The 12,461-nt window shown below is 45.1% G+C and overlaps 1 protein-coding gene across 1 annotated transcript in view; it reads left to right on the top strand.

Annotated features, from left to right (window-relative positions):
• Positions 1-581, top strand: part of LOC110331209 (T-cell-specific guanine nucleotide triphosphate-binding protein 1-like) — a 72,149-nt gene extending 71,568 nt beyond the window's left edge. The window contains exon 5 of the mRNA XM_029545749.1: positions 503-581. Within this exon, the coding sequence (XP_029401609.1) occupies positions 503-581 (79 nt within the window). The remainder of the gene's footprint in view (positions 1-502) is intronic.
• The last annotated feature ends 11,880 nt before the right edge of the window (positions 582-12,461 follow it).

The raw sequence follows: 12,461 nt of genomic DNA, 5'->3' as shown, positions 1-12,461 counted from the left end.
GATTCATCTCTTTCAGAGACAGAATACCACTGTGGCGAGTAGAAGAAGAGTTTCCTGTGGTACAAGAACTGTCTTTTATTTAAGTACCATGAATGAGACTATATAGTTGTATATATATATATATATATATGATCCTTGGTCCCAAAGAGATTCCCCAAGCAGTGCCACACTCTACTAAGATGAAGAAGTTAGTAGACTATGTAACCACTTGTGGTTTTCTGTATCTGCTTCAGTTTCAGAATAATGACACAGAGGTTGTTTATTTGTGCATTAATGCCTATACCTTAGCTAAGCTTGTTCTCCATCTAGCTAATAACTAAATTAACCTGTTTATGCTATTCTATGTCTGAAATGAGGCTGGTTGCCTCTTCTCACGCAACTTCCTCCACAACATGGTGGTGAATCTCTTCAGCCTCACTCTTTCCCAGAGTTCCTTTTCTCTGCCAATTGTCCCAGCCATTTTCTCCTGCCTTTCTGTGAGTATTCGGCTCCTTGTTGACAGATGTTGCTTTGACACCATGCACAAGTGTGGGACATTGGGCTATCTGATCAGACTGATCTCCAGTCGAGCTGAGGTCTGAAACCCAGAATAGCGATAATTCACCTACATGGCACGGTAGGCATTCCCTCATGTCTCCTGGACTCAAGGCTCCTGTCAAAGTTACCACCCCCACAGCCCCCACAGGAGAAGCATGGTTAGTAGTCACATAGACAATGTCCCAAGCTTCTGACCTTCAGGCTAAACTCCTCCCAGTTACCTAGCAATACCATAGATAACAGCCCACCATAAGAGGGGCTACTTGTCCCCACCTCATTCTCTTACTATTCTCTTGCTCTCCTCATTCTCTCTCCTCTCACTCTTATTCTCTTTCTTACTTTCTAGCCTTTCCTTTCTCTTTCCCCCTTCCCTCTTCTTGGCCATGGCTGGTCTCTTTCTCTTTTACTTTCTCTCTTTCCCCCTGCCTTTCTACAATAAAGCTCTAAAACATAGACTGTCTCTGTTCATCAAGGCCCACTTCGATTGGATGATGGGATAGTCTTTCCTCTAGTGAGCCGTTTCTAATCTCCCGTCGGAAGGCCTTCCTGTGCTCCAGTCAAGGCCTAAGGACTCTTACCTGCGTGGGAGCCTTCCTCCCTCAGCCTTCTCTCCCATAACCCCGGGGCAAAGGGTGTCGCCCCAGAGCCCCTGGTTTCAGTAGCTGCCCCTCGTCCACCCCCCTCAGAGTGGAGTCAGTGGCTTAGATGCCCACCCGGGGCTGAATGGAAAGTGTCCGGCAGCCCTCCCACGTCTGCCTGCCCAGAGCATAGGAGGAACTCTGGCCGAACATGGGCTCTTTCCCTACCCCTCTTTCCCCTGTGCTCCCCTTGTTTCCCACACACAAGAGCTAATTGACACAATCCTGTCTTGAATTTCTTTGGGGGTTTAGGAAGTACAGGGGGCTGGTTCCCAGCACACATCTCCTCATGAGGTGGTGTTGCCTTAGACATGGTAGGCACACAGCAGATGGGATGATGACCATTGTCCATGCTCCCTCCAGGAAGAGCTGAGGAATGCATGGATAGGTAAACACGCCTGGAGATCTGTGCAGACACAGACATTTTATTCCACAACCTTCACCAGTCAACGGCATGAGTTTGGAATTTGGGCTGTAGGCAACACAGGCTCTAATTGAATTGTCATTTTTTTTCTGGTAAGGTAAAAGCTCAACATCATCTCATTGACCCACTCAGTTCTGAGACTTGGCAAACAGAGTATCTACAGGGCAGTCTTGCAGCCTGGCAATCTTTGCATGAGTTAATATTACAGCTTTGTCCAAACAGCAAGAATTCTCTTTCCTCTCTTTCCTAGGATTTACCAAGGGTTTTGTTGTTGTTTTTTATTTATCTCTAAAGTCTTCAACTAGTTATACAGTGACATCTACAGTAGAGGAGCTCGTCTGACATATTAAAAATCCTCCTGAGTTAAAATTTAGTCTCATCTGAAAATTACTTTAACAGGCTGGAGAGATGGCTCGACAGTTAAGAGCAGTAGCTGGTTTTTGTTTGTTTGTTTGTTTGTTTGTTTGTTTTGTTTTTTCAGAAAATCTAAGTTCAATTCCCAGTACTGACATGGCAGCTCACAACTGTCTGCAATGCCAATTTCAGTGGTCTTCAAACCTCACAGAGACTTACATGCAGGCAAAACACCATTGCCCATAAAATAAAGATAAATTGTTTTAAACTAAACTATTAAAAAAAATACTTTCATAATAACATCTCTACTGGTACTTGGTAATTACTTAGACAAGACACTTTAAAATTAATTTTCTCAAGCCCCATTATTATCCTTACCCACTTTATACCAGCATATGTGTGTGTGTGTATACAGCAAATACATACATATAGTTACAAACTTATAGCATCCATTGTACTTCTGTGAGATACCACCTGACAACTTTACTCAAATGAATAACAAATAATTATCAACTCTCAAGTGATGACTTAGCAGTAAGAGCACTGGCTGCTCTTCCAGAGGACCTGGATTCAATTCCCAGCACCCACATTACAACTCATAACTGCCTGTAACTCCAGTTCCAAAGGAGCTGACACTGTTACACAGCCGTACATGCAGGCACAATACTGATGCACATTAAATAAAAATAAAATATCTTTTTAAGAATCTGTGGTCATTCTTCCATATTCTTTTTTTAAGTTTTATTTTTTAAAGGTCTATTTATTTGTTTTATGTACGTACAGACACACCAGAAGAGTGTATTGGATTCCTCTACAGATGGTTTTGAGCCACCACACAGTCGCTGCGAATTGAACTCAGAACCTCTGAAAGAGCACCCAGTGCTCTTAACCTCTGAGCCTTCTCTCCAGCCCGACTTCCATATTCTTTTTTTTTTTTAATTAATTTATTTATTATATGTAAGTACACTGTAGCTGTCTTCAGACACTCCAGAAGAGGATGTCAGATCTTGTTACGGATGGTTGTGAACCACCATGTGGTTGCTGGGATTTGAACTCCAGACCTTTGGAAGAGCAGTCGGGTGCTCTTACCCACTGAGCCATCTCACCAGCCCCCGACTTCCATATTCTTAAGCATATCAGAATTACTATGATTAACAGACAATAATTGCTCAGGTTAACGGGTACATGTATACAGTAGATGCTGTCCAATTCAGGGCATGATTACCATTTCCTATCATTTCCCAGTCTTTGGCACATCTGAGCATCTCTGTTCTGCTTATTCATAAAGAGCATAATAGTTTAAACATGAATCTCTGTGCTATGCTGCAGCACAGTAGAACCTGCTCCTTCTCTTTAACCCTTTTGTGATCTCTTATGCAAACTCTCTCTGCCCCTCTATTGCCCCCTTCCAGCTTCCAGGAATCACTCTTCTAGGAATACACAAGAACCAACCACTGAAAGTGAGTGGTATTAATAAGGAATCCCTTCTCTTCTAACTCATTATCTTTAATGGTGTCATTTACAGAGCAGTCTACTCCTGGTGGCCATTTACCTACCTCTCTGTCATGTAAAAACTCAGCTCCTCATCTCGGCCCAGACTTTAATCTATTTCTGTGAATTCAAAACTCGAAGTCACAGTAGAAAGCCATTACTACCATGCATGCATCCGGGGAGGCTGTCAGCAAAGAAGTCTGTCTCTGAGGAGAGGATGTGTTTTGGCCTATCCATGGGAAATGTTTCGACGCATTGGAGGTATATGTTTGGTGGTTTATACTGATTTCCAACTTGACAGGACTTACAGACACCTTGAAGATAAATCTCTGGGCATGTCTGTGAGGGATTATCTTGATTAAGTTAATTAAGATGGGGAGACCCACCATAAATGTGGGTGGCACCATCCCCTAGGCTGGAGCCCTGGACTGTATCAAATAGGGAAAACAAGCTGAGCACCAGCGGTCACCTCTCTCTGCTCCCTGACTGCAGATGCGATGTGACAGACGCCTTCCCTGACACAATGTACTGCAGTCTTGAACTGTGAGCCGAAATAAACTCCCTCTCTGTTAAATTGTTTTGCCAGGGTATTTTATCACAGCAGCAGATAAAGTATCTAATAAAAGTACCAGCTCCGTCGGATGGTGGTGGCGCACGCCTTTAATCCCAGCACTCAGGAGGCAGAGGCAGGCGGATCTCTGAGTTCTTCATAGCCAGTCTGGTCTACAGAGCGAGTTCCAGGACAACCAGGGCTACACAGAAAAATCCTGTCTCTAAAAAACCAAGAGGGTAGGGACCAGGGGATTAACTGCCTACTGATCATCCAATGAGCTTCTACCAATTCAGTGTGTGGTATATTGCAAACTTCCAGACTATTTATGCTGTTTGAACACCTGAGTTGGTACAGATGGTATACAGGAGGGCAGATACTATTGTTCTGTTTCTGACTGTCTAGGGGCACACACTCACCCCTTCTCCCTTGCACTCTGTCATAGCCTTACTCAACTCCTGTTCAAACCCTAACCAAAAATTACCCCTTGGTTTCTCTATGGGAGTCAAAATATAGTTCTAGAAGGCGAAACATTGGAGTACAGTAACTGGATTAATCATAACTACAGCTCTGAGTCATGATTTTGGGACAAAGTGTCATAAATTGCCTCTGAAAGTGACTCAAAGTATGAAGAGGACAGAGAGGGAGAAGAGAGACCTCCTTTGCCTCCTTGGACAGCAGATGACCAAGACAGCCTGCTCCCTCAGAGCCTCACGGGACCTCTACCTCTGTGTTTAGGTGAGACAAGTTAGGCATGGGTGCGTTTGAGAGAAACCAAATCCACTTAACTCAGATCGAAGACTTCTCCACTGTCTGAGGGAGACACGGGGGTGCTTTCTACAAAGGAAATGATGAGCTACTTCATCATTCTTTCCCAGCCAAACATTCAAGACTGTGTGTCTGCCTGCATGTGTTCACATGGACGCACCTGCATTTTCGTGGGTGCGTGAACATCTATGTGCATGTGTGGTATGTATGTGCTTTAATGTGAGAGATGACCAGAGATTGCAGCTACTCACAAGCCTGCGTCTAACACCGAGAAGTGGATGAGCGTGAGTCCTGCCTGCAGTTTTCAACATCAAAATCCTATACCAAATGACAAATGTTTAAAACTGTACAAGGGGCGCTGGTGAGATGACTCAGCAGATAAGAGCACTGACTGCTCTTCTGAAGGTCCTGAGTTCAAATCCCAGCAACCACATGGTGGCTCACAACCACCCATAATAAGATCTGACGCCCTCTTCTGGTGTGTCTGAAATCAGCCACAGTGTACTTATATATAATAATAAATAAATCTTTTAAAAAAAATTGTACAAGGGAGCCACAGGTTTGGCACATGGGGAGAAGGGGAGTTGCGGGGGGGGACAACGGGAAGGCAGTCCCTATAGGCATTCCAGAGCCAAATAACAGAGTAATACCTGAACCGCACATTTTTAATTAATTGGTTAATTTATTTATTCATTTTTACATCCCAATATCAGCCCCCCTCTCCTTCCAGGACCTCCCTCTCCCAATTTCTCCCCCATTCCCCCTTCTCTGAGAAGGGAGAGCACCCCTGTATATCACACACACACACACACACACACACACACACACACACACACACACACGAACATTAGTCACTACAGGACTGGGTTCATCCTCTTCCACTGAGGTCAGACAAGATGGCTCAGTTAGGGGAACTGGATCCACAGGCAGGCAACAGATTCAGGAACAGCCCCTGCTCCATTTGTTGGGGAACCTGCATAAAACTAAACTGCACATCTGCTACAGATGTACTGAGGAGCCTAAGTCCAGTCCATGCTTGCTCTTTGGCTGGTGGTTCAATCTCTGGGAATCCCCAAGGGTCCAGGTTAGTTGACTCTGTTGGTCTTCCTGTGGAGTCCTTATTCTCTTTGGGTCTCTCAATCCTCCCCCTGACTCTTCCACAAGACTTCTCAAGCTCCATTTAATGTTTGGCTCTGGGCCTGCATCTGTTTTGGCCAGACATTGGGTGGAGCCTCTCAGAGGTCAGTTATTCTAGGATCCTGTTGTAGTCATAACAGAGTATGATTAATAGTGGCATGGATTGGTGCTTGCCCACGGGATGGGTCTCACCCACAGCGCCTGCATGGACTCCAGTGCTGTGCATAGCACTTCCCTCAGTACGGGTCATTGGCTGTCCATTCCCCCTGTCTCTGCCCTATCTTTGTTCCTGCACATCTTGTGGGCAGGACACATATTCAGTAGAAGGTTTTGTGGGTGGGCCCCTGTTCTATCCATCCACTGAGAGTCTTATCTGGCTACTAGTAGTGACCAGTTCAGGATCCATATCCCCCACTGCTAGGAGTTTCAGCTAGAGTCACCCCTGTAGACACCTTTGGGCATCCCCACATCCCAGGTATCTGGCATGTCCTAGAAATGCCCTCCTCGCCACCAATTTCCATCCTCTCTCCCTGTTCTCCCTACACTTGATCCCTCCCCACCCCCTCCCAATTCCTCATCCCTTCTTCCACCCAGTTCCTTCCTTCCACCCACCTCTCATATCTGTTTTATTTCTACTGCTAAGAAAGATTCAGCTGTCCTCCCTTGGGATCTCCTTGTTATTTGGCTTCTTTGGATCTGTGTATTGTGGCATGGTGATCCTGTACTTTACGGCTAATTGCCACTGACCGGCCCCAGTCGGCCTCCCTCAATCCGTGGAAAAAATCAGGGTTATGGACAGGCAGGCAAGGAGTTGGAGAGAAAAGAGTGACAAACAGACACAAACACAAGGGAGTGTGATATCTGAATATAATTTGTCTCAAAGTGAGTGCCAGTCTTATACGTGACTTTTACACAAAACAGAGGAATACATACAAAAAGCTAACAGGAACCAACTGGGATAAAAATCAGTGTTAACAACTGGAATCAAAAGCCATCCCACCTAAGGTCAGCTTAATCTTAGAAACCCTTGCCATAGTTCCAATTCTAGTCTATTGTATAGTCCACCTTCCCCCTAGGTCATTGTAAATTCCTGTGTGGGGGTGTAACTCAGCTATCTATAGTTCTAAGTATATACTCTAGTTCCTCCTTAGACCACGGCCTTCCTTCTAGCTAGATAATTGTAAATTCTTGCATATGGGAGCAGCTCAGCTATTATTGTAAGTGATTGTGCGGGGGGGGGGGGGGCGGGGAGGAACGACTTTCTACTAATAAGTAATGTAGTCTGCCATATATAACTATAATGAAGATTCTAAGTATACTTTGTTAAGCTTGCCCAGAGATTTCTAACTCTATGTAGTAGATAGCAATGCCTGATTTCTTTCACTATCTCTCTTACAATACTAGAGGCAATTCTGCACTTGATCTTAGCCAAAAGGCCGAGAAGTGATTAGAGGCAATTCTGAATGTCACTGAATAGGCAACATTCTTACTGAATTCAAAGCCCATGGTTGGCTCAAGGACTGCCTAGGACTGGTGAGGAATCTAACTTAGCTATATGTCAAAATCAATCCTTAGAGGCACTTATAATAAAGCAATATTAAGGGAAAGCACATAGATCCATTTACTGACTAAAGCAAGGACAGATTTGGAGCATTCATTATTACAGGATGCCACAGTTCCAGGATACTAAGTTTCTGTGAACTTTTCGCCTCGGGACAGCGTCCAGGTTTCTAGTGCTTTCGTGAGGGTCACTACTGGAGTGGATGTAGCAGCTAATAGCTACTTATAACTGAGTAAATACCATGTGTGTCCTTTTGGATCTGGGTTACCTCAACTCTCAACAGCTATGTGCTTTCACCTTTATGTCTACAGTGAATTAATGATTAGATGGAACAATCATACTTTCAAAGCAGGATATCAGAAGCTCCAGTTCTGTGTGTCTCGTCCTCCTCCTCTTCTTCTTCCTCCTCCCCTCCTCCTCCTTTCCTCCACCCCTCCTCTTCCTATTTCTCCTCTTCCTATTCTTCCTCCCCTTCTCCTCCCCCTCCTCTTATTCCTCTTCCCTTCTCTCCTCATCCTCCTCCTCTCCTCCTCCTCCTCTTCCTCCTCCTCCTCTTCTTCTTCCTCCTCCCCTCCTCCTCCTTTCCTCCACCCCTCCTCTTCCTATTTCTCCTCTTCCTATTCTTCCTCCCCTTCTCCTCCCCCTCCTCTTATTCCTCTTCCCTTCTCTCCTCATCCTCCTCCTCTCCTCCTCCTCCTCTTCCTCCTCCTCCTCTTCTTCTTCCTCCTCTTCCTCCATCTCTGACTCCAAACTTCCTAGAGGAACTCAGAACTTCACCCCTCAGCCCATCCTTTACTGAGAATCATTTGAGGTTCTTTCCCTAGGGCCCTACCTGAGCTCTAGCTATTTCTTTAAGGAGAGATGGGAGAAGGGGGACATTTCGGGAGGACCAGTGACATCTGGCCACAGTCACTTTTATAGCAGGTAAGTGAAGGACCTTCTGCTACTTTTATCAGTTCTCCCGACAAAGCTGACTTAAAGTCAAGGGGCTACTTTTGTTTATGGTTTAGAATGAGCTATAATCTGTCTTAGCTACTGTCCTATTGCAATGTTAAGACACTATGGCCAAGGCAACTTGAAAAAGAAAGCATTTGAGCTGGGTGGTGGTGACACACACCAGCAGACATATTTCTGAGTTTGAGGCCGGCGTTATTTGTAGAGTGAGTTCCAGGACATTCAGGGCTATACAGAGAAACCCTGTGGGGGGTGGGGTGGGGAGGAAGAGACAGGAAGGAAGGAAGAAAGGAAGGAAGGAAGGAAGGAAGGAAGGAAGGAAGGAAGGAAGGAAGGAAGGAAGGAAGGAGAAAAGAAAACACTTGACATTTGATTAGGGGCTTATATCCACAAGCACAAGCCAGGGAGAACTGACTGGAAATATCATGGGCTTTTGAAACCTCAAAGCCTGCCCGCAGTGACCAGTGGCATACCTCTCCAACAAGGCCACAACTTCTAAATCTACCCAAACATCCTACCAACTGGAGAGCAAGTTTTTCAAACCTATGAGCCTGTGGGAGCCATTCTCATGCAAACCACCACATAGCCAGCCCATGGCAGCACCAAGGTATAAAAGCAAAGAACCCCAAGCTGTTTATTGGTTGACTAAGGTAGACTTGGAGGAAATGCCTTTGCTCTATCTGGGGTGAAGAGATGAGTCTCCAGAAAAGACACATGACTGAAGCCTTCTCTAGCACCAGCTGTATCTACACAGCACTCTTAGTGCCAGAGGCAATGGAAAAAGAAACCACAGTGACACCTAGAGGCTGCTTGGGGAAAGAAGGTTTCCCCCACACACACACACACACCTCTGTTTGTTCTTTTGTCAAATTTTTTGAGACTTCCATACATTTGAGTCTCCATTCACACCATTTCCTTACCCCCCTTCCCTCCTCCGATCTCTCCCACATCCTCCACTTCTGCTCAAATTCCTCTCCTTCTTTAATTTGCATTGTTACACACACACACACACACACACACACACACACCCAAAACCCTGCGAGTCCATTTAGTGCTCCTTGTAAGTGTTTAGGGTTGATCATTTTCACTTGGGACTACCATAACCCATAACCCATCAGGAGTCTCATTCCTAGAAAAGGTTAAAGCTCCTTGAGAGGGAAATTTTTTTTATCTGAAACATGTGAGCCAGGGCAGAGTGAGTCCAATATTAGAAAACCAAAATATTACATGAGAAAATATCCCACTTTCTATGCCTTCAGAGAATGGAAAGGCAATTAGTCTGCATATGCAAAATAATCTGTGAAGATATGCACACACACACACACACACACATGATTTTGAAAAGAAGATGAAGAAACAAAGACTGCTTCATCTCAATCGAATTATGCCATGAAGTACCGAGAGACACCTCCTCTGGGTGAGGTCAGAGCGCTGAGATACCTCACATATTTTGCAGCAAAGACTTCCCATGTCCAGGATCCAATAGCAGGCCACAGCCCGGAGAGGATAAAATCCTTGCCAAGCCCCAACTGTCAGCTACTTGGTTTCCTTGTACGAGTCAAAGTGCAATTCCAGATACTGAAGAACTGAGGTGTGTCTCCGTGATAGCTGGAGCCCTACACATGACAGCTCGAGGAGATAAGTCACCTCTGTGGGTGCTTTGTGAGAAGAAGAAGAAGAAGAAGAAGAAGAAGAAGAAGAAGAAGAAGAAGAAGAAGAAGAAGAAGAAGAAGAAGAAGAAGAAGAAGAGAAGCAGTAAGCATCCCTATCTCTGTCCCTGTGGGAGCAGGAGACTGGGAAAGCCCTTTCAGTCAGAATCCTCTCTGTGCTGCAGCCGACAAGCCTTCCCTGAGTGAGTTGGAGTCGTGTGTAGGAACAAGGCCCATGAGAAGCCAAGTGATGAGCTTGAAGCTAAGACACCTACACTACCCCTGACAGAAATACTGGGGCTCTTTTTTTTTTAGTCACAAAGAAAATGGCAGATGATTTCATTATCCTGGCACAATAGTGAGTACAAGACTCTGTAGGCTCGGTGACCTCAAGTGTGTGTGTGTGTGTGTGTGTCTGTGTGTGTAGATTTATGCATGTCTGTATGTACATGTGTATGCCTCTATGCAGGATAGGTGTGAGAGCATGATTGACAGGTCACCAGCTATGTCCCAGACCCTGGTTCTCAAGAGTGAATCACCACGAATCTTTCTGTAAGGAGTAAGTAACGTGGTCTGGTGATTAATGAACTGTACCAGGATATCATTGTTGAACAACAGGGTGTAAAGGCAAGTCCCCACACTTTGGCGGCAGAGAAAAGTAAACAGAGAAATGCCTGTGCTGTGGTCTTGTCATTGCTGACTCTTCCCTTCCTTTCTACAGTGAACGAATGATTAACCAGAGTAAGAACCTGGTCCTAAGACAGGATCTTGATTAACTCAGCCTTTGCTCCTCTGGATAGTTCATGCCTTTAGTTCCACACTCAGGAGGCAGATGCAGGTAAACTCTGTAAGTTTAAGGCCAACCTGGTCTACACAGAGAGTTCCAGCCCCAGAAGGGCTAAAATGAAATTCTATGTGTCTTATGTAGGGTTTCTGGGTTTCTATTGCTGTGAAGAGACCATAACCAAAGCAACTCCTGTGAAGGCCATTTACTTGGGGCTGGCTTACAGGTTCAGAGGTTCAGTCCAGTATCATCAAGGCAGGAAGCATGGCAGCATCCAGGCAGGCATGGTGCAGGAGAAGATGAGAGTTCTACATCTTGTTTTGAAGACAAACAGGAGGAGACTGGCTTCCAGGCAGCTAGGAGTAAAGTCTCTTAAAGCCCACTCCCACAGTGGCACACTTCCTCCAACAAGGCCACACCTCCTGATAGTGCCACTCCCTGGGCCAAACCACCACACTATGTCAAAACATTTTTTAAAACAAGCACTTTCTATTCTTGCAAAGGAGCCCAGGTTCAGGTTCCAGCACCCATATGGTAGTTTACATTTGTCCTTAACTCCAGTTAAGACAGTTACAAGATCTGGCCTCTGCAGGTACCGTGCACTCACATACAATGTGCATATACACAAAAGCAGAACACACACACACACACACACACACATATATATATATATATATATATATATATATATATAAATTTAATCTTTAAAAAAAAAAGTTAGAATCTTGCCAGGCAATGGTGGTGCACATCTTTCTTTAATTCCAACACTTGGGAATCAGAGGCAGGCAGATTTCTGAGTTCGAGGCCAACCTGGTTTACAGAGTGAGTTCTAGGACAGCCAAGGCTGTACAGAGAAAGGCTGTCTCAAACCCCCTACACACAAAAAAGTTAGAATCAAAACCAGACCTTCTCGGGTCCACTCTCAGGGGAGCCCAGCCTACCAGAGTCCAAGCTCTCAGGGGCTATCGGCAGCATATCCCATGTGAGGGATACATATTAATTAAATGAGATCCTCCTACCACTTCCTATACATCCCCAAGGTCACATGTCCCCTCCCCAAAATGTAAGACACCCCTTACTCTCCTGCCATCCAGGAATCAGAAGGAAGGCCTCATACAGGTATGTGCTATGGACCATTCAACAGTCATGTGACATGGGACCTCCCCCTTCCCTGAACCTATTAAAAGGGACCCTCTACTCTGCTTTGAGGGCTTGAACTTTCCTCAGAGCCTCCACCACACTGCCTTCCTATGGTGCTAATAATTTTTCTAGTAGTCTTTTCCCAAAAGAACACACACACACACAGAGCCAAGAAGACAGTAACCGACTCTGAGTTTGAGATGATTTAACTCCCACATTCCTTGCATAGCAAAATAATTAAAATGTGTACTTTCTTTTCTTGTTTATAAGGTTTTCTCTGATAAGATTATGCATGCATGTGTCCCTGTGACCCAGTTCACACTCAGCTTCTAAACAGGCAACTAACTGCCTGAACTTGGCCCTCAGCCCTACACCCGTCAGGGAAGCCTAACCCCAGACTCCCACCCAAAGATTCTCGGCAAGTGACATTTTTAAGGACAGACTGCCTGATTATCGGCTGTACACACAACATCT

This window comes from Mus pahari, chromosome 14 (genome assembly GCF_900095145.1).
Source record: "Mus pahari chromosome 14, PAHARI_EIJ_v1.1, whole genome shotgun sequence".
NCBI lineage: Eukaryota > Metazoa > Chordata > Mammalia > Rodentia > Muridae > Mus > Mus pahari.
The sequence above is the reverse complement of the archived record's forward strand: the minus strand, read 5'-3'. Positions and strand labels throughout refer to the sequence as shown.